At 44.5% G+C, this 27,221-nt stretch overlaps 1 protein-coding gene across 10 annotated transcripts in view; it reads left to right on the forward strand.

Annotated features, from left to right (window-relative positions):
• The first annotated feature begins 310 nt into the window (after window positions 1–310).
• Window positions 311–27,221, forward strand: part of cracr2b (calcium release activated channel regulator 2B) — a 50,468-nt gene continuing 23,557 nt past the window's right edge. For 3 of the 10 annotated variants that reach the window (XR_010458049.1, XM_064990181.1, XM_064990189.1), the window contains exons 1-15: window positions 311–569; window positions 852–943; window positions 2,995–3,122; window positions 8,359–8,639; window positions 9,154–9,265; window positions 9,448–9,577; window positions 9,757–9,903; window positions 12,958–13,048; window positions 13,858–13,953; window positions 21,620–21,807; window positions 22,590–22,676; window positions 23,107–23,161; window positions 26,128–26,207; window positions 26,395–26,524; window positions 26,717–26,849. Coding sequence is in view for 9 of the 10 variants with exons in the window: in XM_064990181.1 (XP_064846253.1) it covers window positions 3,086–3,122; window positions 8,359–8,639; window positions 9,154–9,265; window positions 9,448–9,577; window positions 9,757–9,903; window positions 12,958–13,048; window positions 13,858–13,953; window positions 21,620–21,807; window positions 22,590–22,676; window positions 23,107–23,161; window positions 26,128–26,207; window positions 26,395–26,524; window positions 26,717–26,849 (1,567 nt within the window). In the remaining variant the exon portion in view is untranslated. Of the gene's footprint in view, window positions 570–851; window positions 967–2,994; window positions 3,123–8,358; window positions 8,640–9,153; window positions 9,266–9,447; window positions 9,578–9,756; window positions 9,904–12,957; window positions 13,049–13,857; window positions 13,954–21,619; window positions 21,808–22,589; window positions 22,677–23,106; window positions 23,162–26,127; window positions 26,208–26,394; window positions 26,525–26,716; window positions 26,850–27,221 lie in introns of those variants that run through there. The other 7 variants (XM_064990183.1, XM_064990185.1, XM_064990182.1 and 4 more) reach the window with 7 other exon arrangements.

Here is a 27,221-nt window from a genome sequence, read left to right on the forward strand (position 1 = left end):
TTTTTGTTTACCACAAATGTGGTCCTTGTTTCCTGTTTATAATGCTTCAGATGGTCTTCAAAAGCTTTCAGGCTAGTAAAATATTATTCCTGAGACAACTCTACAGTATCGGCGCACCTGGAAAAGACCGGACTATAACGGCACTTTGACAAATTCGGTATTCCTAGCCATGACCCTCTCTCCTCCGTGACCCGGAAACCTATAATTGGTCGAGGAGCGTGTCAATCACAGAGCTATATACATTCCTTAGTAGGCAAACTAAGTAAGGTCCTCCTCCCTCCTTGATAGCCACTTTTTGGTGAGCCCCATTTGAATCAGCTGTTGTATTGTTGGAAGAGAAAACCATCCACACGTCTAAGAAACACCATGCTACTTATTGGTGTAGCTTTAAAATGTATTACAAATATTTTGGAGGGAATCCACCCTTGTATACGTCATTTGCCTAATGACGCACGAGTGGAATAGTGCCGTCTCATTTCAAACGAGCGCAATTCCATCCACATTCTCTCCATTTGACCCTTATCAAAAGGAGGCGAGAAAGTGAGGACGGAGGAGAGAGGTCGCAGGAGGTGAGTTCCTCCTAATTGATAAAATATCCATAGTCCTTTCGCGTACTTCATGTTTGCTTATCTACACCAAAGATTGCGGATAAATTAACATTTAGAGAAAAAAAAAAGATCAGTTCCTGTCTACTTAAATGGGTGGCTCTACCATAGACGCCAATTCGATTGCAGCTGGTTCTGGTCTACTTAGTTGATTATCTTCCATTGAAACAAGAAAACACGAGGGAGTGGGATGTCTCGCTTCCTCTTTCGTCTGTGCTTCACGGAACTTTACGGTAACACCAACAGGTTCCAATGCGCCCTCCTGTGACTTGCAGGGAAAGTTTAAAGTCCCCCGGTGAACACACAGGAGGTTGACACCTGGGACAAGTATCGGAGAGGTGAGTCGGACGCTTCAAAACGAGTATGTTACGAGTATTATATCTTACGACCATTACATATTAAATTCTGCACTGTCAGGGTCATAATATAAATGTGTTTTGTTTTAGTTGATGTGATAATGAACTTATACGCCTACTGTTCAGCTTTTTAATAATACATAGCTTCACAGTGGACCAGGTTTCCCTAACTACTTACTGTACATTGCTTTCTGTAGTTATTCATTAACTACGGCTTGAGGTGGAACAGTTTTGGATTTAAGAAACAAACTGAATTAAAAATATGTATTTTATTCTTACTTTATTCTTATTTATGAATGAGCCATACAAAGTCTTTAACAAAGCCATCTACGTTCTAAAGCTGGTATTTTAGTAAAGGTGTTTTGTTTTACGTTGTATATGGTTTTAGTACAGTTAGTTTACATGCACTTCTATAGATCTTCCATCCATACAGTGAGACACTTATCAGACCTGGCTGGTGTTATTCATGGCAGAGAGTTGTTTTTAGGAGTTTATATATTTCATGTTTTAGTAGTTTATATATTTAATCTTTTAGTAGTTTATATATTTCATGTTTTAGTAGTTTTATATATTTCATGTTTTAGTAGTTTTATATATTTCATGTTTTAGTAGTTTATATATTTCATGTTTTAGTAGTTTTATATATTTCATGTTTTAGTAGTTTTATATATTTCATTAAAAAAAAAACACTTTTAGTAATTTATATGGTTCATGTTTTTAGTCGTTTTTATATATTTCCAAATACTTCATGTGGTATCATCAAATATCTCTCAATGTGCTCAGAATAATGTGTTAATGTGTGGTGCATATTATGGTATTATCTTTAAACAGTCATTTTGGAGATGCATGTTATTCTCGTCTGCAGTATCATACCAGTTTATCTGCTCAATGGTAAACAACACAGAACTCACAAGTATTTTAATGGATTCTGTTTTTGGTGGAATTGTATCTAATAGGGTAACTTTGAATTATATATTTATATAGAATTAAAAATATAAAATTATTTCCCACCTATCGCCTCCTCTCATCATCTATCTAATAGGGTAACTTTGAATTATATATTATATAGAATATATTTTTTTTTTAACTATTTTTTTCAAGTTGGAAGTTTCGGTTAGAAAATGTGAAAATAAATAGTTTAATTTGAATAAGTTTTGGCTGAAATCACTGTATAATCATTGATGCCTAGGTCTATTGGTCTCCTAATATATATATTCTGATTCCATTAATTCTACCATATCTCTCTACCACATAATAATCGCAGGCAATCGTAATGGTTATGTCAATGCAAAACCACTGCAAATGCATCATTTGCATGTCCCTTTCCCCTGGCCACCTGATGGCCACACAGACAGACAGATGCACACACAGACAGACACACAGACAGATACACACACAGACAGACAGATGCACACACAGACAGACACACAGACAGATGCACACACAGACAGACAACACAGACAGATGCACACACAGACAGACAGACAGACAGACAGACGCACAGACAGACAGACAGACAGACAGGCGCACAGACAGACAGGCGCACAGACAGACAGACAGACAGGCGCACAGACAGACAGACAGACAGGCGCACACACAGACAGACAGACAGACAGGCGCACACACAGACAGACAGACAGGCGCACACACAGACAGACAGACAGGCGCACAGACAGACAGACAGACGCACAGCCTGACAGACAGGCGCACGCACAGACAGACAGACAGACGCACGCACAGGCAGACAGACAGACAAGGGTTATCATCACATGACACCATCCTGGTGAGTATTATTTATATCCTGGTGCTCAGTGGAGGGCCGACCTGGGTTCAGGTACTATTAGAACATCTGTGAAATGCATTCAGCGTTTCTGCTCTCGCCTGCAGGAGTGACAGATGGTTCAGGGTTTGCAGTTTTTTGGGGGGACTATTCTCTTGTTCCATTAATAAAGCCCAGGAAAAGCTCAAAGCACAGATATATAAGGGTGTGCATCCTAATAGTCTGCTCTCCTTCACTTCTTCCCCCGCCAAAGGTCAAGCTGTAACCTGATAGTGAACCAATTTATTTGTTTCTCTGGAAATGCCATCGCAATGTCCCTCGGGCTGTTTACTGTTTGATAACACATGGAGCAGATGGGTTCTTCACTTCTGCAGGACGGAGGTTACACAGTACACACACACACACAAACACACACACACACACACACACACACACACACACACACACACACACACACACACACACACACACACACACACACACACACACACACACACACACACACACACACACACACACACACACACATTACATTCTACACTAGTGGTTCAATGTAGGAGACAAGGACACTTTTGAATTTTAGTGATCTAGGCGTAGTGTTCTAGGCGTAGTGTTCTAGGCGTAGCCTTAGCCTAAGAAATTAAAAGTCAATGATCATGTTTGGGTTACACAATTTACAAATGGGTTACTTAAGCAATAAGGCCTGAGGAGGTGTGCTATTATAAACGGGTTACATCATTAGAACAGTCAACAAGTCATTTTGCGAGTGTACAAAACATTATGAACACCATCCAAATATTGAGTTGAACCCCACCTTTTGCCCTCAGAACAGCCTCAGTTCGTTGGGTCATGGACTCTACAAGGTGCCGAAAGCGTTCCACAGGGATGCTGACCCATGTTGACTCTACAAGGTGTCGAAAGCGTTCCACAGGGATGCTGGCCCATGTTGACTCTACAAGGTGCCGAAAGCGTTCCACAGGGATGCTGACCCATGTTGACTCTACAAGGTGCCGAAAGCGTTCCACAGGGATGCTGGCCCATGTGGACTCTACAAGGTGCCGAAAGCGTTCCACAGGGATGCTGGCCCATGTGGACTCTACAAGGTGCCGAAAGCGTTCCACAGGGATGCTGGTCCATGTTGACTCTACAAGGTGCCGAAAGCGTTCCACAGGGATGCTGGTCCATGTTGACTCTACAAGGTGCCGAAAGCGTTCCACAGGGATGCTGGCCCATGTGGACTCTACAAGGTGCCGAAAGCGTTCCACAGGGATGCTGGCCCATGTTGACTCTACAAGGTGCCGAAAGCGTTCCAAGGGATGCTGGCCCATGTGGACTCTACAAGGTGCCGAAAGCGTTCCACAGGGATGCTGGTCCATGTTGACTCTACAAGGTGCCGAAAGCGTTCCACAGGGATGCTGGCCCATGTGGACTCTACAAGGTGCCGAAAGCGTTCCACAGGGATGCTGGTCCATGTTGACTCTACAAGGTGCCGAAAGCTTTCCACAGGGATGTTGGCCCATGTTGACTCTACAAGGTGCCGAAAGCGTTCCACAGGGATGCTGGTCCATGTTGACTCTACAAGGTGTCGAAAGCGTTCCACAGGGATGCTGGCCCATGTTGACTCTACAAGGTGCCGAAAGCGTTCCACAGGGATGCTGGCCCATGTTGACTCTACAAGGTGTCGAAAGCGTTCCACAGGGATGCTGGTCCATGTTGACTCTACAAGGTGTCGAAAGCGTTCCACAGGGATGCTGGTCCATGTTGACTCTACAAGGTGCCGAAAGCGTTCCACAGGGATGCTGGCCCATGTGGACTCTACAAGGTGTCGAAAGCGTTCCACAGGGATGCTGGTCCATGTTGACTCTACAAGGTGCCGAAAGCGTTCCACAGGGATGCTGGTCCATGTTGACTCTACAAGGTGTCGAAAGCGTTCCACAGGGATGCTGGTCCATGTTGACTCTACAAGGTGTCGAAAGCGTTCCACAGGGATGCTGGCCCATGTTGACTCTACAAGGTGTCGAAAGCGTTCCACAGGGATGCTGGTCCATGTTGACTCTACAAGGTGCCGAAAGCGTTCCACAGGGATGCTGGTCCATGTTGACTCAAAATGCTTCCCACAGTTGGCTGGATGTCCTTTGGGTGGTGAACCATTCTTGATACACACGGGAAACTCTACCATACCCCGTTCAAAGGCACTTCAATCTTTTGTTTTGCCCATTCAGCCTCCGAATGCCAGACATACACAATCCAATTGTCTTAAAAAGCTTAAAAATATTTATTTCACCTCTTTCTTCCCCTTCATCTACACCGATTTTAAAGTGGATTTAACAATCGGGAATCTTAGCTTTCACCTGGTCATTCTATGTCATGGAAAGATCAGGCGTTTGTAATTCTTGTACACTCAGTGTACAGATGTTCAGTGAGCGGACAGTTTATTAGGTACACTATCCAGTTCACGAAAATGGTTTGCTCCTACAGACAATGAGTAACGTGGCTATCTATCTATCTATCTATCTATCTATCTATCTATCTATCTATCTATCTATCTATCTATCTATCTAGATCATTGTCTGTAGGAGCAAACCATTTTCGTGAATGAAAATGTTATGTTTTGTCCACATAGGAGGTCCAAGGTTGCTGGTTGCAGGAACATATATATATTAAATCAGGCATCAAGTCATTCAGTTACTGTTCCATGGAGTGTTAGAATGGTCAAAACGACCTACGCGAATGAGTGTGGTGTGATCTCCGGTTCCAGGATCTAAGAAACGACCGGCCTCTCGCTTTTTTCAGGCACGACGGTGTCTAGGGTTTTCCCCCGAGAATGGTGCGGCAAACAAAATAACTGTTGATGAGAGGTCGAAGGAAAATTCAAAAAAAAATTGTGCCAATAACTGTGAAGCACAACAGTGATGCGGAACGGCATCTCGGGAACGCAGCAGAGGTCCGGTGGGGATGCGATTACTGGAAAATTGAGGAGTGGAAAAATATGACCTTGTTTTCGACAAATCCCAGTTCCTGTTAAGTCATGCTGATGGGAGAGTCGGGATTTGCCGTAGGTAGCATGAGTCCATGGACCCGTCCTGCCTGGTGTCAACGGTACAGGTTCGTGGCGGGGGTGTAACGGTGTGGGGAAAATGTTTTCCTGGCACACGTTCGGTCCCTTTATACCGATTGAGCAACGTTTCCATGCCCCTAAGAATTCAGGCTGTTCTGGAGGCAAAAGGGGGGTCCGACACGTTACTAGATGGGTGTACCTAATAAACTGAAACAGGAAATGGTCCCCAAACTGTTGCCGCGAAGTTGGATGTGCTTCTACAGTATTGACTCCCGGATGTGAATACTTATGTAAATTAGATATTCATGTATTTAATTTACAATAAATGAGCAAAAATTCCTTAAAAACATGTTTTCACTTTGTCATTATGGGGTATTGTGTGTAGACAGGTGAAGATTTTTTATTTAAAAATTATTTTTTTTGATTTCAGACTGTAACAACAAGAAAACATGGAATAAGTTTATATGCATATATATATAATCTATCACATTGAATATACAAAACATTAAGAACACCTGCTCTTTCCATGACACAGACTGACCAGGTGAATCCAGGTTAAAGCTATAACCCCTTACCAATTTGTAAGTCGCTCTAATAAGACCTGTCTTTCTAAATGACATAAATGTAAATGTAAATGTTATCGATGTCACTTGTTAAATCCACTTCAAATCATTGATCCTAAGACCAGCTACTGCTACACTGAGACGCTTTTATCAATACGGACCCATGACATGACAAGCACCTGTTGAAGTAGCTCAAGATACAAACACTTTTACTATGTGTGGTCTGTCCTGTAATGTTTAACAAGGGAGTATTTGCATGGCCAGGTTGGCTACCCTTCAGTTAATGTAAACAGAGCTGCCACAGGATTCTGAACTGACAGGATTCTTAGTAAACACTGAAAAGAGAAGACATGATACACACACAAAGGAAAGCTTGAAGGAGATTAGTGAGAGGTGGTTGTGTAACTGAGCTGTGTTACCAGTTCCTGTCTTTTTTTTTTCTGAACAGCTAAAATAAACACTACAATATAATTACTAGAAAGTTAATCTAACAATTTATATAAACAACAATATAATTACGAGGAAGATCATCTAGCAGCTTATATAAACACTACAATTTAATTACTAGGAAGATCATCTAGCAGTTTATATAAACACTACAATATAATTACTAGAAATTTCATAGCTGCTTATATAAACTCAACAATTATAATTACTAGAAAGTTCGTCTGGCAGTTTTTTGTTGTTGCTGTGTGGGATAATGAATTGATGATTGACTGACGTCACATGACTTGTTGAGACTGTTGTTTTTAATAGATTAGACACCATATGAAGCATAACATCTCTCTCTGTCTCCCACTGCCCCGCCCCCTTCCCCTCTGTCTCCCACTGCCCCGCCCCCTTCCTCTCTCTGTCTCCCACTGCCCCGCCCCCCTTCCTCTCTCTGTCTCCCACTGCCCCGCCCCCTTCCTCTCTCTGTCTCCCACTGCCCCGCCCCCTTCCTCTCTCTGTCTCCCACTGCCCCGCCCCCTTCCTCTCTCTGTCTCCCACTGCCCCGCCCCCCTCCTCTCTCTGTCTCCCACTGACCCGCCTCCTTCCTCTCTCTGTCTCCCACTGACCCACCCCCTTCCTCTCTCTGTCTCCCACTGCCCCGCCCCCTTCCTCTCTCTGTCTCCCACTGCCCCGCCCCCTTCCTCTCCGTCTCCCACTGCCCCGCCCCCCTCCATCTCTCCCCCGCCCCCTCCTCTCCATCCATCTCCCCCCGCCCCACTCCTCTCATCCATCTCCCCCCCCGCCCCCCTCTCCATCCATCTCCCCCCGCCCCCCCCCCGCCCCCTCCCTCTCCATCCATCTCCCCCCCGCCACCCTCCTCCATCCATCTCCCCCCCGCCCCCTCCTCTCCATCCATCTCCCCCCCGCCACCCTCCTCTCCATCCATCTCCCCCCCGGCCCCCTCCTCTCCATCCATCTCTCCCCCGCCCCCCTCCTCTCCATCCATCTCTCCCCCGCTCCCCTCCTCTCCATCCATCTCTCCCCCCCCCGCCCCCTCCTCTCCATCCATCTCTCCCCCGCCCCCCTCCTCTCCATCCATCTCTCCCCCCGCCCCCCCTCCTCTCCATCCATCTCTCCCCCCGCCCCCTCCTCTCCATCCATCTCTCCCCCCGCCCCCTCCCTCTCCATCCATCTCTCCCCCCCCCCCCCTCCTCTCCATCCATATCTCTCCCCCCGCCCCCTCCTCTCCATCCATCTCTCTCTCTCCCCCCGCCCCCCTCCTCTCCATCCATCTCTCTCTCCCCCGCCCCTCTCCTCTCCATCCATCTCTCTCCCCCCTCCCCCTCTCCTCTCTATCCATCTCTCTCTCCCCTACCCCCTCCCCTCTCCATCCATCTCTCTCCCCCCTCCCCTCTCCATCCATCTCTCTCTCCCCTACCCCCTCCTCTCTCCATCCATCTCTCTCCCCCCTCCTCTCTCCATCCATCTCTCGCCCCCTCCTCTCTCCATCCATCTCCCCCCCCGCCCCTCTCCTCTCCATCCATCTCCCCCCGCCCCCCTCCAGTGATGTCTAGCTGGTTGAAGGACGGGGAGGTGTTGACAGGTGAGGGAAGTGTAACTGCATCCCCATGCAGCCGCAGACAGCGGATCTTGTCAACGCCAGGTGGATGTGGCAGTCTCAGGCCGGGTGGCAGGGGGGTAGGGGTGCGCGGCCATGGGGGGTCACCTAGCTTCAAGGAAGGGGTGTCCGGGATGCTGCAGCCAGAGACCATGGGGAAGGCCAAAGAGCTGTTTGTTCTCTGTGATAAAGAAGGAAAAGGCTTCATCACCAAGAGAGATATGCAGGTTCGTGAGTCCAGTGGATTGAGATTCAGAACGCTTTAAACATAAACACGTACATAATATATTATAACACAATAAACATATTTATAAAACCTTTAATCTCTCGTCTTCTCACCTTTCCTCTCTCTCTCCCTCCTTCTCTCTCCCACTATTCTCTTGTCCCCCTCTTCTTCTGTCTTCTTCTCTTCTCTGCGTCCCTCCTCTTCTATCTTCTTCTCCCATGTCCTCTCTCTCTCTCTCCCCCCCTCTTCTCCCCCTCCTCTTCTCCCCTCTCCCCCCTCCTCTCTCCCCCTCTTCTTCTGTCTTCTTCTCTTCTCTCCCTCCCTCCTCTTCTATCTTCTTCTCCCATCTCCTCTCTCTCCCCCCCCTCTTCTCCCCCTCCTCTTCTCTCCTCTCTCTCCCCCCCGCTCTTCTCCCCCTCCTCTTCTCCCCTCTCCCCCTCCTCCTCCCCCTCCTCTTCTCCCCTCTCCCCCCTCCTCTCTCCCCCTCTTCTCCCCCTCCTCTTCTCTCCTCTCAGAGACTGCAGGGGGAGTTACCTCTCTCCCCAGAACAGCTGGAGTCTGTTTTTGAGAGTCTGGACAGAGACAGAAACGGATTCCTAACTCCTGTCGAGTTTAACATGGGCCTTGGTGTGTACCGCTCACTCATTTCATGACATGCTGGACCTTTGACCACTACCATACTTACTATTGACACATTTTCTCCTGTCTGTCTGTCTGTCTGTCTGTCTGTCTGTCTGTCTGTCTGTCTGTCTGTCTGTCTGTCTGTCTGTCTGTCTGTCTGTCTGTCTGTCTGTCTGTCTGACTGATAGCAGGGGAGTTGATGGGGGTGGAGGAGAGCACAGAGAAAAGGCAGACAGAGACTGAGGAAAACGAAGACCTAGAAGAACTCCGATTTATTCAGATACTGACGGAGCTGGGAGCTGACAAACTCTTCAAAGAGTGAGTGACGACACTACATTGTTCCAAGGAAGACCCGATGAATCGTTTTGGAGAGAGTTCGGCCAACGTTTTATATTCGCAACCAATATTTGGATTCTAGCTTCCTGTAAAATAGTTAAGTTGTGCTGTGTGTGTGTGTGTAACCCTGTAACCTGCTGTATTGTGTGTCTTCATGCCAGTCAGTGCGAGCTGGGTACCCTGTGGTGTGCTCTCCAGAGAGACAGACCAGAGCTGCTCTCTATCCTGGAGGATGTCCTAGTCCACGCTGTGTCTCATCTACAAGACTCACTGAGGGAGAGAGACAGTTTGGAACTGGCTCTACGCAGGTCTCTATTCTCTCATCATATCATTCATTCACATGACTGTCAATTCACACAGCTGGTGAGGTGGAGCAGTAAACACCAACATACTTACTAATAACATACTTACTAGTAACATACTTACTAATAACATACTTACCAACATAATTACTAGTAACATACTTACTAATAACATACTTACTAGTAACATACTTACTAATAACATACTTACCAACATACTTACTAGTAACATACTTACTAGTAACATACTTACCAACATACTTACTAGTAACATACTTACCAACATACTTACTAGTAACATACTTACCAACATACTTACTAGTAACATACTTACCAACATACTTACTAATAACATACTTACCAACATACTTACTATTAACATACTTACTAACATACTTACCAACATAATTACTAGTAACATACTTACTAATAACATACTTACTAGTAACATACTTACTAATAACATACTTACTAATAACATACTTACTAGTAACACACTTACTAATAACATACTTACCAACATACTTACTAACATACTTACTAAAATACTTACTAGTAACATACTTACTAATAACATACTTACTAATAACATACTTACTAGTAACATACTTACTAATAACATACTTACCAACATACTTACTATTAACATACTTACTAACATACTTACCAACATACTTACTAGTAACATACTTACTAATAACATACTTACCAACATACTTACTAGTAACACACTTACTAGTAACACACTTACTAGTAACATACTTACTAGTAACATACTTACTAGTAACATACTTACTAGTAACATACTTACCAACATACTTACTAGTAACATACTTACCAAAAACATACTTACCAACATACTTACTAATAACATACTTACTAGTAACATACTTACTAATAACATACTTACCAACATACTTACTAGTAACATACTTACTAATAACATACTTACCAACATACTTACTAATAACATACTTACTAATAACATACTTACTAATAACATACTTACTAATAACATACTTACTAATAACATACTTACTGCGAACTAGTAACACACTTACTAGTAACATACTTACTAGTAACATACTTACTAGTAACATACTTACCAACATACTTACTAGTAACATACTTACTAATAACATACTTACCAACATACTTACTAGTAACATACTTACTAATAACATACTTACTAATAACATACTTACCAACATACTTACTAGTAACACACTTACTAGTAACACACTTACTAGTAACATACTTACTAGTAACATACTTACCAACATACTTACTAGTAACATACTTACTAGTAACATACTTACCAAAAACATACTTACCAACATACTTACTAATAACATACTTACTAGTAACATACTTACTAATAACATACTTACTAGTAACATACTTACTAATAACATACTTACCAACATACTTACTAATAACATACTTACTAATAACATACTTACTAATAACATACTTACTAATAACATACTTACTAATAACATACTTACCAACATACTTACTAGTAACATACTTACCAACATACTTACTAGTAACACACTTACTAGTAACATACTTACTAGTAACATACTTACTAGTAACATACTTACCAACATACTTACTAGTAACATACTTACTAATAACATACTTACCAACATACTTACTAGTAACATACTTACTAATAACATACTTACTAATAACATACTTACCAACATACTTACTAGTAACACACTTACTAGTAACACACTTACTAGTAACATACTTACTAGTAACATACTTACCAACATACTTACTAACATACTTACTAACATACTTACTAGTAACATACTTACCAACATACTTACTAGTAACATACTTACTAATAACATACTTACCAACATACTTACTAGTAACATACTTACTAATAACATACTTACCAACATACTTACTAGTAACATACTTACTAATAACATACTTACTAACATACTTACCAACATACTTACTAACATACTTACTAGTAACATACTTACTAACATACTTACTAACATACTTACTAGTAACATACTTACTAACATACTTACCAACATACTTACTAACATACTTACTAGTAACATACTTACTAACATACTTACTAGTAACATACTTACCAACATACTTACTAACATACTTACCAACATACTTACTAACATACTTACTAGTAACATACTTACTAATAACATACTTACCAACATACTTACTAGTAACACACTTACTAGTAACACACTTACTAGTAACATACTTACTAGTAACATACTTACTAGTAACATACTTACCAACATACTTACTAGTAACATACTTACTAATAACATACTTACCAACATACTTACTAGTAACATACTTACTAATAACATACTTACCAACATAATTACTAGTAACATACTTACTAGTAACATACTTACTAGTAACATACTTACTAACATACTTACTAACATACTTACTAACATACTTACTAACATACTTACTAACACACTTACTAGTAACATACTTACCAACATACTTACTAACATACTTACTAACATACTTACCAACATACTTACTAACATACTTACTAACATACTTACTAACATACTTACTAACATACTTACTAACACACTTACTAGTAACATACTTACCAACATACTTACTAACATACTTACTAACATACTTACTAACATACTTACTAGTAACATACTTACTAACATACTTACCAGTAACATACTTACTAACATACTTACTAGTAACATACTTACTAACATACTTACTAGTAACATACTTACTAACATACTTACTAGTAACATACTTACTAATAACATACTTACCAACATACTTACTAGTAACATACTTACTAACATACTTACTAGTAACATACTTACTAGTAACATACTTACTAACATACTTACTAACATACTTACTAACATACTTACTAGTAACATACTTACTAACATACTTACTAGTAACATACTTACTAACATACTTACTAACATACTTACTAGTAACATACTTACTAGTAACATACTTACTAATAACATACTTACCAACATACTGTAATGTGTTGTTGTGTTTCAGACGGGAGAGTGACCACGACAGGGTGGTTCGGTCCATATACGAGGAGATGGAGAGTCAGAACAGAGAGGAGAGAGAGAAACGACTCGCTCAGGTAGCTATCTGGTCTGCGAATAAAGTATGAATATGTATGAATATGTATGCACTCACTACTGTATGTCGCTCTGTAAATGTAAATAGTCTGCTGGGCTGTAGACGGGGTTGTTGTTGTTTAGCAACAAAACCGACACGAATCATACTAAGCTCAGTGCTTCGAGCTGTTGACTTCAGGCCACATGAACATTGTGCTGAATGGTAAAAAAAAAATCTACAATAAAATGTTCTTATTCTGTGGTGTTGTTGGTCCGACAGTAGAGTCTGACATTGTACTATGTAACCATATTCAGTTTAAGTAGAATACTAATGAATCGTTGAGCGATCGTACGAGACATATTGATTCAACTTTCGTCTAAGATTAAACAAGCTCCGTTCTGAGAATCGGCAGAGTGTTGCTGCTCTTCTGTTCACCGGCTGCACAGCCACCCCCCCCCTCCCCCCGATTACAATAGACGGGACCACAGCATCTACTTCGGTTGCTACGACGATTTCCTTTGCTACACCTGCCTCGGCATATATCGCCCCAATTCTGGCCCCGTTCCTCCAATCGTACTGCCACCGAGGTGTAGGGTACTTTACAGTCACTACGATTTGGGCTTAACTGATTGGTTAAATGTGAGCGGTTCTCCAATGGCACCGTAGACCCAGAAAAACACGGTGTGGTGTATTTCAGCCCCAACTATTTCAGCCCCAACTATTTCAGCCCCAACTATTTCAGCCCCAACTATTTCAGCCCTAACTATTTCAGCCCTAACTATTTCAGCCCTAACTAATGGCTGATGATGGTGACTGTACTTCACGTTAAAGGACAGTATCAGACAGTGGGACAGAAGACAGAAGATTGCTGAGGAGCTGAAGACGAGGGAGCAGGAACTGGAGACCACCCTGGCCAAGCAGAGAGAGGTAGAGACATCATAGACTTAGATAGAGATCACTCTTTGTGTCTGTCCCATTATGACGTCTGTGAGAGCACTGAGCATCGAGGCCATCTCCATTTTGAAGTAGTCCATAGTGCCTACTGTCGGCTGGAGTACAAAGGGAGATTTTAACCCGGGGCTAAGCGAGTGTTCACACTTTATAAAGTGGGCTCTTAGCCATTCTGTCAGTCTGTTCTACTGCTTCAACATCGGCCATTTTAAACATATAAATAAAATAAAATAAAATGGTTTAAATAATAATAATAATAATAAATTAAAAGGTTCAATATCTAGTCGTAGTAAAGTTCAGCTATTTCCCACAAGGCCCTAGTTTCTACCTTCTTAACAACACTATCAACAAGGAAGGTCCTACAGACCCTAGTTTCTACCTTCTTAACAACACTATCAACAAGGCAGGTCCTACAGGCCCTAGTTTCTACCTTCTTAACAACACTATCAGCAAGGCAGGTCCTACAGGCCCTAGTTTCTACCTTCTTAACAACACTATCAGCAAGGCAGGTCCTACAGGCCCTAGTTTCTACCTTCTTAACAACACTATCAGCAAGGCAGGTCCTACAGGCCCTAGTTTCTACCTTCTTAACAACACTATCAACAAGGCAGGTCCTACAGGCCCTAGTTTCTACCTTCTTAACAACACTATCAACAAGGCAGGTCCTACAGGCCCTAGTTTCTACCTTCTTAACAACACTATCAACAAGGCAGGTCCTACAGGCCCTAGTTTCTACCTTCTTAACAACACTATCAACAAGGCAGGTCCTACAGGCCCTAGTTTCTACCTTCTTAACAACACTATCAACAAGGCAGGTCCTACAGGCCCTAGTTTCTACCTTCTTAACAACACTATCAACAAGGCAGGTCCTACAGGCCCTAGTTTTGTCGCACCTGGACTACTGTTCAGCCGTGTGGTCAGGTGCTACAAAGAGGGACGTAGGAAATTGCAATTGGTTCAGAACATGGCAGCACGGCTGGCCCTTAGATGTACACAGAGAGCTACCATTAATAATATGCATGCCAATCTCTCCTGGCTCAAAGTGGAGGACAGATTGACTTCATCACTACTTGTATTTATGAGAGGTATTGACATGTTGAATGTACCGAGCTGTCTGTCTAAACTACTGGCACACAGCTCAGACACCCAGTCATACCCCACAAGACATCCACCAGAGGTCTGTCTAAACTACTGTCACACAGCTCAGACACCCATGCATACCCCACAAGACATGACACCAGTGGTCTCTTCACTGTCCTCAAGTCCAGAACAGACTATGGGAGGAGCACAGTACCATGACTACATGGAACTCTATTCCACAGTACTACATAGAGCCGTGACTACATGGAACTCTATTCCACAGTACTACATAGAGCCGTGACTACATGGAACTCTATTCCACAGTACTACATAGAGCCGTGACTACATGGAACTCTATTCCACAGTACTACATAGAGCCGTGACTACATGGAACTCTATTCCACAGTACTACATAGAGCCGTGACTACATGGAACTCTATTCCACAGTACTACATAGAGCCGTGACTACATGGAACTCTATTCCACAGTACTACATAGAGCCGTGACTACATGGAACTCTATTCCACAGTACTACATAGAGCCGTGACTACATGGAACTCTATTCCACAGTACTACATAGAGCCGTGACTACATGGAACTCTATTCCACAGTACGACATAGAGCCGTGACTACATGGAACTCTATTTCACAGTACGACATAGAGCCGTGACTACATGGAACTCTATTCCACAGTACTACATAGAGCCGTGACTACATGGAACTCTATTCCACAGTACTACATAGAGCCGTGACTACATGGAACTCTATTCCACAGTACTACATAGAGCCGTGACTACATGGAACTCTATTCCACAGTACTACATAGAGCCGTGACTACATGGAACTCTATTCCACAGTACTACATAGAGCCGTGACTACATGGAACTCTATTCCACAGTACGACATAGAGCCGTGACTACATGGAACTCTATTTCACAGTACGACATAGAGCCGTGACTACATGGAACTCTATTCCACAGTACGACATAGAGCCGTGACTACATGGAACTCTATTCCACAGTACTACATAGAGCCGTGACTACATGGAACTCTATTCCACAGTACTACATAGAGCCGTGACTACATGGAACTCTATTCCACAGTACTACATAGAGCCGTGACTACATGGAACTCTATTCCACAGTACTACATAGAGCCGTGACTACATGGAACTCTATTCCACAGTACTACATAGAGCCGTGACTACATGGAACTCTATTCCACAGTACTACATAGAGCCGTGACTACATGGAACTCTATTCCACAGTACTACATAGAGCCGTGACTACATGGAACTCTATTCCACAGTACTACATAGAGTAGACTACATGGAACTCTATTCCACAGTACTACATAGAGCCATGACTACATGGAACTCTATTCCACAGTACTACATAGAGCCGTGACTACATGGAACTCTATTCCACAGTACTACATAGAGCCGTGACTACATGGAACTCTATTCCACAGTACTACATAGAGCCGTGACTACATGGAACTCTATTCCACAGTACTACATAGAGCCATGACTACATGGAACTCTATTCCACAGTACTACATAGAGCCGTGACTACATGGAACTCTATTCCACAGTACTACATAGAGCCGTGACTACATGGAACTCTATTCCACAGTACTACATAGAGCCGTGACTACATGGAACTCTATTCCACAGTACTACATAGAGCCATGACTACATGGAACTCTATTCCACAGTACTACATAGAGCCGTGACTACATGGAACTCTATTCCACAGTACTACATAGAGCCGTGACTACATGGAACTCTATTCCACAGTACTACATAGAGCCGTGACTACATGGAACTCTATTCCACAGTACTACATAGAGCCATGACTACATGGAACTCTATTCCACAGTACTACATAGAGCCGTGACTACATGGAACTCTATTCCACAGTACTACATAGAGCCGTGACTACATGGAACTCTATTCCACAGTACTACATAGAGCCGTGACTACATGGAACTCTATTCCACAGTACTACATAGAGCCATGACTACATGGAACTCTATTCCACAGTACTACATAGAGCCGTGACTACATGGAACTCTATTCCACATCAGGTAACTGATGCAGCAGGAGAGTCAGATTTAAAAAACAGATAAAAAGTACACCTTATGGAACAGGGGGCTGTGAAGCAACACAAACATAGAAACATGCATGCACACACACACACACACATGATAACATACGCAATATACACACTCAAGAATGTTGTAATGTAGATATGTGATAGTGGTGAAGTAGGGGCCTGAGGGCACATAGAGTGTGATTGTTAAATCTGTGACTATTGTAATGTTTTTAAAATTGTATAACAGTCTCCATTTTGCTGGACCCTAGGAAGAGTAGCTGCTGCCTTGGCAGGAACTAATGTGGATCCATAATAAACCCCAGGGAGAGTAGCTGCTGCCTTGGCAGGAACTAATGGGGATCCATAATAAACCCCAGGAAGAGTAGCTGCTGCCTTGACAGGAACTAATGGGGATCCATAATAAACCCCAGGAAGAATAGCTGCTGCCTTGTCAGGAACTAATGGGGATCCATAATAAACCCCAGGAAGAGTAGCTGCTGCCTTGGCAGGAACTAATGGGGATCCATAATAAACCCCAGGAAGAGTAGCTGCTGCCTCGGCAGGAACTAATGGGGTTCCATAATAAACCCCAGGAAGAGTAGCTGCTGCCTTGGCAGGAACTAATGGGGATCCATAATAAATACAAAATAGAAATGTCACTGTCAGAAGAGATTTGCTTCAGAAAAACATTCTCATCAAACTTATTTATCTTACATCAGCTGATATCTCAAAGTGCTGTACAGAAACCCAGCCTAAAACCCCAAACAGCAAGCAAGCCAGTTAGCAACAGAAGCTAAACCCATAAAATATGGAAATTAAAACACTTCTCTAATATCATATTAACTAAATAATCAACTATGAATTTATTAAATGTAATCTCACAAATAGCAGTTTTGGTCGATCTGGAAAGCCAGTCAGTCAATAAATAATATAATAATAGTCGTAGGAAAGGTTTTCATCTTTAGCTCACAATCTGTGGATACTATACGATTAGAATTATTTGTAAAATATCACAGCACAATTGAAAAATATTTGGCACATGGAAACCAAACAAGGGCAGTCTATGGTCATAGGCGGGATGGGCCGAGGGGGTGGTCTGTGGTGATAGGTGGGATGGGCCGAGGGGGTGGTCTATGGTGATAGGTGGGATGGGCCGAGGGGGTGGTCTATGGTGATAGGTGGGATGGGTTGAGGGATTAAAGAGTTTGTTTGGTAATGTATTAGTGGTATATACAGCTGTCAGAAGTTTACATTCACTTTCGCCAAATACATTTAAACATTTAAATCCTAGTAAAAATTCTCTGTTTTAGGTCAGTTAGGATCTCCACTTTATTTTAAGAATGTGAAATGTCAGAATAATTGTAGAGTGATTTATTTCCGCTTGTATTTCCTTCATCACATTCCCAGTGGGTCAGAAGTTTACATACACTCAATTAGTATTAGTTAGCATTGCCTTTACATTGTTTAACTTGGGTCAAATGTTTCCCGTAGCCTTCCACAAGCTTCCCACAATAAGTTGGGTGAATTTTGGCCCATTCCTCCTGACAGAGCTGGTGTACCTGAGTCAGGTTTGTAGGCCTCCTTGCTCGCACACGCTTTTTTCAGTTCTGCCCACACATTATCTATATGATTGAGGTAAGAGCTTTGTGATGGCCACTCCAATACCTTGACTTTGTTGTCCTTAACTTCTTGACGCTACCAATCCCTGTAGCGAGATCATTTCCGTCTGCAACCGCTGAATAGCATAGCACAACAGTCAAATAATATTACTAGAAAATATTCATATTCATGAAATCACAAGTGCAATATTGCAAAACACAGCTTAGCCTTTTGTAAATCCACCTGTCGTCTCAGATTTTGAAATTATGCTTTACAACGGAAGCAATCCAAGCATTTGTGTAAGTTTATCAATAGCCTAGCATAGCATTATGTACACTTAGCATCAGGAAGCTTGGTCATGAAAATCAGAAAAGCAAATTAACCGTTAACCGATGATCTTCGGATGTTTTCACTCACGAGACTCCCATTTAGACAGCAAATGTTCCTTTTTGTTCCATAAAGATTATTTTTATACCCAAAATACCTCCGTTTGTTTGTCGCGTTATGTTCAGGAATCCACCGGAAAGAGCGGTCACGACAACACAGACGGAAATTCCAAATAGTCTTCATAATGTCCACAGAAACATGTCAAAAAAAAATTATAATCATTCCTCAGGTAGTTTTTAAAATATATATTTTAAAATATATCAACCGAGTGTGTAGCTTTTTCCATAACAGCGAGAGGAACAATTGCCGGTTTACTCAATTGCGCACCAACTCACTCTGAGAGCCCCCACCTCCACTTACGCAATGTGATCCTTCACGCTCATTTTTTAAAATAAAAGCCTGAAACTATGTCTAAAGACTGTTGACTCCTTAGGGAAGCCACAGAAAAAGGAATCTGGTTGATATCCCTTTAAATGAAGGACAGGCATGCATAGGAACAGAGAGGTTTCAAAATAAGAGTCACTTCCTGATTGTATTTTTCTCAGGCTTTCGCCTGCAATATCAGTTCTGTTATACTCACAGACAATATTTTTACAGTTTTGGAAACTTTAGAGTGTTTTCTATCCCAATCTGTCAATTATATGCATATTCTAGCATCTGGTCATCAGAAATAAACCGTTTACTTTGGGAACTGTTCCACTGGATGTCATAAGGTGAATTCACCAATTTGTAAGTCGCTCTGGATAAGAGCGTCTGCCAAATGACTTAAATGTAAATGTAAATGGAACGTTATTTTTCCAAACATAAAAATAGTGCCCCCTAGCTTCAAGAGGTTGCCATTTTGCCACAACTTTGGAACTATGCTTTGGGGTCATTGTCCATTTGGAAGACCCATTTGCAACCAAGCTGTAATTTCCTGACTGATGTCTTGATGTTGCTTCAATATATTGACATCATTTTCCTCTCTCATAATGCCATCCATTTTCTGACGTGTACCAGTCCCTCCTGCAGCAAAGCACCCCCACAACATGTTTCTGCCACCCCCGTGCTTCACGGATGGTCAGGTTCTTTCAATATTGGACTTTCTTTTTACTGTGGATATAGATGCTTTTATACTTTTCTCCCAGAATCTTCACAATGTCCTTTGCTTTTTTTTCGCACTAAAATACGCAGACGTAGTCTGGCTTTTTTATGGATGCTTTGGAGCAGTGAACATGTCTCTGTCACGAATCCCGCCGAAGATGGTGCCTCTTCCTGTTGGGGCGGGGCTCGGCGGTCGTCGTCGCCGGCCTATTAGCTGCCAGCGAAGGTGACTCCTCTTCCTGTTGGGGCGGGGCTCGGCGGTCGTCGTCGCCGGCCTATTAGCTGCCAGCGAAGGTGACTCCTCTTCCTGTTGGGGCGGGGCTCGGCGGTCGTCGTCGCCGGCCTATTAGCTGCCAGCGAAGGTGACTCCTCTTCCTGTTCGGGCAACGCTCGGCGGTCGTCGTCGCCGGCCTATTAGCTGCCAGCGAAGGTGACTCCTCTTCCTGTTCGGGCAACGCTCGGCGGTCGTCGTCGCCGGCCTATTAGCTGCCATCGATTCCCTTTGGTATAAAGATCCACGTTCGGAACTAAACCTGCTCTCTGCGCCTGACTCCTCCACCCACTAGAAGCCTTAAACACAGTGGCTTCTTCCTTGCTGAGCGGTCTTTCAAGTTATGTTGATAAAGGACTCGTTTTACTGTGGATATAGATACTTTTATACCTGTTTCCTCCAGCATCTTCACATGGTCCTTTGCTGTTGTTCTGGGATTGATTTGCACTTTTCGCACCATAGTACGTTAATCTCTAGGAGACAGAACGCGTCTCCTTCCTGAGCGGTATGACGGCTGCGTGGTCCCATGGTGTTTATACTTGTGTACTATTGTTTGTATAAATGAATGTGGTACCTTCAGGTGTTTGGAAATTGCTCCCAAGGATGAAACAGACTTGTGGAGGTATACAATTTTTTCTTCTGAGGTCTTGGCTGATTTCTTTTGATGTCCCATGATGTCAATCAAAGAGGCACAGAGTTTGAAGGTAGGCCTTGAAATACATCCACAGGTACACCTCGAATTGACTCAAATGATGTCAGTTAGCCTATCAGAAGCTTCTAAAGCCATAACAACATTTTCTGGAATTTTCCAAGCTGTTTAAAGGCTCAGTCAACTTAGTGTATGTAAACTTCTGACCCACTGGAATTGGGAAACAGTGAATTGTAAGTGAAATAATCTGTCTGTAAACAATTGTTGGAAAAATGACTTGTGTCATGCACAAAATAGATGTCCTAACCGACTTGCCAAAACTATAGTTTGTTAACAAGAAATGTGTGGAGGGGTTGAAAAACGAGTTTTAATGACCCTTAACATGAGTGTATGTAAACTTCTGACTTCAACGGTATGTTGATATGAGTAAGTGATCCATTCAGTCATCCTGTTTCAGCTTCATATTCTCCCCCCCAGCTGGAGGCTCGTATCCAGGCGCTGGGCTTTGAGCAGGCAGACATCAGGGTGCAGAATCAGAAGCTCCACAGTCTGAACATACAGCTCCAGGAGCAGCTAGAGACCAGCCGGGAGGAGCTACAGAAAGCCCTGAAACAATTAAAGTTCCTTCAGTCAAACACTGCCCAGGAGGAGAGGAGCAGAGAGAGGTAGGGAGGAGGGAGGGAAACTGAGGGAGCCAGGAGGGAGGGAGGGAGCAGAGAGGGGATGGAGGGACGGGGGAGAGAGAGGGAGGGAGGGGGAGCAGAGAGGGGAGGGAGGGACGGGGGAGAGAGGTCGGAGAGGGGGGGGAACAGAGAGGGGGGGAGAGAGAGGGAGGTCAGAGATGGGGGAGCAGAGAAGGGAGGGAGGAGAGGGGGAGGGGGAGGGGGAGGGGGGGGAGGAGAGAGAGAGAGGTCGGAGGGGGAGGGGGGAGGGAGCAGAGGAGGAAAGGGAGAGAGAGAAAGGGAGAGGTCAGAGAGGGGGAGCAGAGAAGGGAGGGAGCAGACGGGGGGAGCAGAGAGGGAGGTAGGGACGGGGGAGAGAGAGGGGTCGGAGGGGGGGAGCAGAGAGGGAGGGAGGAGAGGGGGAGGGGAGCAGAGAGGGGGGGAGGGAGGGGAGAGGGGGAGGGAGGGACAGGGGAGAGAAGTCGGGGAGGGGGGGGGAGCAGAGAGGGGAGGGAGGGACAGGGGAGAGAGGGGGGGAGAGAGGGGGGAGGGACAGGGGAGAGAGGTCGGAGAGGGGGAGCAGAGAGGGGGGAGGGAGAGGGGGGAGGGACAGGGGAGAGAGGTCGGAGAGGGGATGGGGGAACTCCCTAGAGTGCTTTTTGCCATATTCTCTGAAAAATGTTATATTTGTGTTGTTGACACGGTACACTTGAAAATATATTTTTTGATTGTGTACGTGATCGTTGTGGAAACTGAACCCACAACCTTTGCATTGAGATTGTCAGTGTGTTTCTCTCTAGGACTGTGCTCAAGGTCTCCAAGAACATGCAGAAAGAAAAAGACAGTCTGCAGAGGCAGTTGGAGTTACTGAGGTCTGTCTGCCTGCCTATCTGTCTCTGTCTGCCTGCCTATCGTCTCTGTCTGCCTGCCTATCGTCTCTGTCTGCCTGCCTATCGTCTCTGTCTGCCTGCCTATCGTCTCTGTCTGCCTGCCTATCGTCTCTGTCTGCCTGCCTATCGTCTCTGTCTGCCTGCCTATCGTCTCTGTCAGCCTGTCTGCCTGTCTGCCTGCCTATCGTCTCTGTCTGCCTGCCTGCCTATCGTCTCTGTCTGCCTGCCTGCCTATCGTCTGTCTGTCTGCCTATCGTCTGTCTGCCTGCCTGTGGTCTGCCTGCATGTCTGCTTGCCTGTCTGTCTGCGGGTTACCAGTTTGTTTATTGGAGAGCAAATCACATTTGTTGTTTATGAAGTGCTTACTGTACGCGTTACTATGTGTTTGTTTCTGATTTGTTTATCCTCTCAGGGATATGAACAAACGTCTGAGAGATGAGAAAGACACACATCAGTCCCAGAAGAGGGTCAGTGTTAGTCACCGACGCTCTCTCCTCGTCTCCCCTCTTCTCTCCTCGTCTCTCCTCGTCTCCCCTCGTCTCCACCAGTCTGTCCCACCATCACCACTCCCAAACTCCCACTGTCACTATACGGGGCTCCACCCCCTGGACACGCCCCTACTACCCCTACTGAATCACGCTAGTTCTCCCTGGACACGCCCCTACTACCCCTACTGAACCATGTTAGTTCTCCCTGGATACGCCCCTACTACCCCTACTGAACCATGCTAGTTCTCCCAGGACACGCCCCTACTACCCCTACTGAACCATGCTAGTTCTCCCAGGACACGCCCCCACTACCCCTACTGAATCACGCTAGTTCTCCCTGGACACGCCCCTACTACCCCTACTGAACCATGTTAGTTCTCCCTGGATACGCCCCTACTACCCCTACTGAACCATGCTAGTTCTCCCAGGACACACCCCTACTGAATCATGCTAGTTCTCCCAGGACACACCCCCTACTGAACCATGCTAGTTCTCCCTGGACACACCCCCTACTGAACCATGTTAGTTCTCCCTGGACACGCCCCCACTACCCCTACTGAACCATGTTAGTTCTCCCTGGACACACCCCCTACTGAACCATGTTAGTTCTCCCTGGACACACTACCCCTACTGAACCACGCTAGTTCTCCCAGGAAACACCCCCACTACCCCTACTGAACCATGCTTGTTCTCCCTGGACACGCCCCTACTACCCCTACTGAACCATGTTAGTTCTCCCTGGACACACCCCTACTGAACCATGTTAGTTCTCCCTGGACACGCCCCCACTACCCCTACTGAACCATGTTAGTTCTCCCTGGACACACCCCTACTGAACCATGTTAGTTCTCCCTGGACACGCCCCCACTACCCCTACTGAACCATGTTAGTTCTCCCTGGACACACCCCTACTGAACCATGTTAGTTCTCCCAGGACACACCCCTACTGAACCATGTTAGTTCTCCCTGGACACACCCCTACTGAACCATGTTAGTTCTCCCTGGACACGCCCCCACTACCCCTACTGAACCATGCTAGTTCTCCCTGGACACACCCCTACTGAACCATGTTAGTTCTCCCTGGACACACCCCTACTGAATCACGCTAGTTCTCCCTGGACACGCCCCTACTACCCCTACTGAACCATGTTAGTTCTCCCTGGACACACCCCTACTGAACCATGTTAGTTCTCCCTGGACACGCCCCCACTACCCCTACTGAACCATGTTAGTTCTCCCTGGACACACCCCTACTGAACCATGTTAGTTCTCCCAGGACACACCCCTACTGAACCATGTTAGTTCTCCCTGGACACGCCCCTACTGAACCATGTTAGTTCTCCCTGGACACGCCCCCACTACCCCTACTGAACCATGCTAGTTCTCCCTGGACACGCCCCCACTACCCCTACTGAACCATGCTAGTTCTCCCTGGACACGCCCCCACTAACCCTACTGAACCATGTTAGTTCTCCCTGGACACGCCCCTACTACCACTACTGAACCATGCTAGTTCTCCCTGGATACGCCCCTACTACCCCAACTGAACCATACCTATGGTTTGTAGACGGCGTCTCTAGTACTGGGTAATATTTGTAACTGTGATGATATTTCAGAGTCACTGTTTTTTGGGGTATGTTTTGAGAGAGGCTGTGAGCAAAACAAGGCCTGGAGATCTTCCTTGGTCAGATCACGTTACATTGTAAAGGAAAAACTACTGGGCCATAATGAACGTTAATGTTGTGTGGCGAAGGAACAGACTGGTACCTCCAACTCTGTTTCAACGGGAATCACTGTTTCTGAGGCAAACGGCATTTTATAGATTGTTGTTGTTGTTGTTGTTATTGTTGTTGTTGAGTTTGAGTATTTTTTTTTTTGAACAATGTTATTTTGAAGGTGAGAAATATATATATCCCATAATACTGTATCTTTAATGGTGTGTAGATTCCAAGGTAGCACTTTCATCTCTCTTGATCAAACATTTTTGTTATTTCTAATTTAATAAAAGGAACAAAGTATTGAAAACACAGGAAGTTCTTGTAATCCAGCATACAGTACAATATTGTAAAATAAACAACTGCACCGGAGAGGGGACTGGAGGGGAGGGGACTGGAGGGGAGGGGACTGGAGGGGACTGGAGGGGAGGGGACTGGAGGGGACTGAAGGGGAGGGGAGGGGACTGGAGGGGAGGGGAGGGGACTGGAGGGGAGGACTGGACTGGACTGGAGGGGACTGGACTGGAGGGGAGGGGACTGGAGGGGGGGACTGGAGGGGAGGGGACTGGAGGGGAGGGGACTGGACTGGAGGGGACTGGAGGGGAGGGGACTGGAGGGGGAGGGGACTGGGAGGGGGGAGGGGGGAGGGGACTGGAGGGGGGAGGGGGGACTGGAGGGGAGGGGACTGGAGGGGAGGGGACTGGAGGGGGACTGGAGGGGAGGGGACTGGAGGGGGGGGAGGAGGAGAGGGGACGGCAGGGGGAGGGGGAGGGGGGACTGGAGGGGAGGGGACGGGACATTTTCCTAGTGCAAAAGCAATGTGCAAAAAAAATATCCTTAACCTCATTGTAATCCAGGAGTGTGATTTCATTTGAAACACGTGATATTGACGAGACGATTATTTAACTTGAGTTTAGTAAACTGAGTTGACGGTAATTGTTGCACTTTACACAATGCTTTTACGCAATTAAAAACTTTACTTGAGAACTCCATAAAATGAAATATCTGTGTATTTATCTGTTATCTATTTTGTAAACATGTTCATGTGTCGATATTTAATGTCTTTTTGACCAAATAAATGTTGTTAAATCACCATTTTGGTGCCTGAATAAACAACACCTATATTTACATTTACATTTAAGTCATTTAGCAGACGCTCTTATCCAGAGCGACTTACAAATTGGTGTCCATTTTGTTTTTTCATTCTGGTTTCTCTGCCATCATGTGTAGCCTCCTAATGTCAGGAAGCCTCTGCAGAAGAAAGGCTCAGTGATAGGGAACTACATACTGCCAGACAAGCCAATCGAAAGGTTTGTTTCATCCATGATTCAGCCACTAAACCGTATGCTATGCTGCAGTGTTAGTTCCATCTTACATTTTTTTTTTTTTTTTTAAAGACTAACAGTTAAAATAACTTAAGTTATTATGACTGTTATAGTAACTCAGTATAATTGAACTAAGGAAGTAACTAATGTTCTGTCCCGTTGATTTACTAAGACAGCTGAGCTCTTTCAGCCAATCAGAGCTGGAGCTGGCTTCAGATGGGATACCATTTAACTCATCCAAGAGAAGACAGGCATTCAGAGAACACAGCTGTGGCGATAATGGACGGATTGAAGCAATACAGGTACTGTGGACTCGTCAAGTGGAATCACCTTTCAGAGAGAGAGAGAGAGAGAGATGCAAATATAGGACATTTGCATTCTGTAAAACCACGATGGAAGGTCTGGGACATACTTACGCTACGACTGAGAATTTAGACAGACCAGCTGAATAACGTCACATACGCCCCCCCCCCCATCTGCTCCTTCCTCTACAGGCCAGACTGACCAGCCCCCACCCTCAGAGGGTATTCAAGGTGGTGTTTTTGGGGAACTCGGGAGTGGGCAAGAGCTCCTTCATCCACCACTACTGCAATGGACACTTCCCCAACACACTGGGTTCTACTGTGGGTAAGAGAGTTAGACCCAATAACAGACTGGGTACTACTGTGGGTAAGAGAGTTAGACCCAATAACAGACTGGGTACTGCTGTGGGTAAGAGAGTTAGACCCAATAACAGACTGGGTACTGCTGGGGGTAAGAGAGTTAGACCCAATAACAGACTGGGTACTGCTGGGGGTAAGAGAGTTAGACCCAATAACAGACTGGGTACTGCTGTGGGTAAGAGAGTTAGACCCAATAACAGACTGGGTACTGCTGGGGGTAAGAGAGTTAGACCCAATAACAGACTGGGTACTGCTGTGGGTAAGAGAGTTAGACCCAATAACAGACTGGGTACTACTGTGGGTAAGAGAGTTAGACCCAATAACACACTGGGTACTG

Source organism: Oncorhynchus masou, chromosome 15 (genome assembly GCF_036934945.1).
Source record: "Oncorhynchus masou masou isolate Uvic2021 chromosome 15, UVic_Omas_1.1, whole genome shotgun sequence".
NCBI lineage: Eukaryota > Metazoa > Chordata > Actinopteri > Salmoniformes > Salmonidae > Oncorhynchus > Oncorhynchus masou.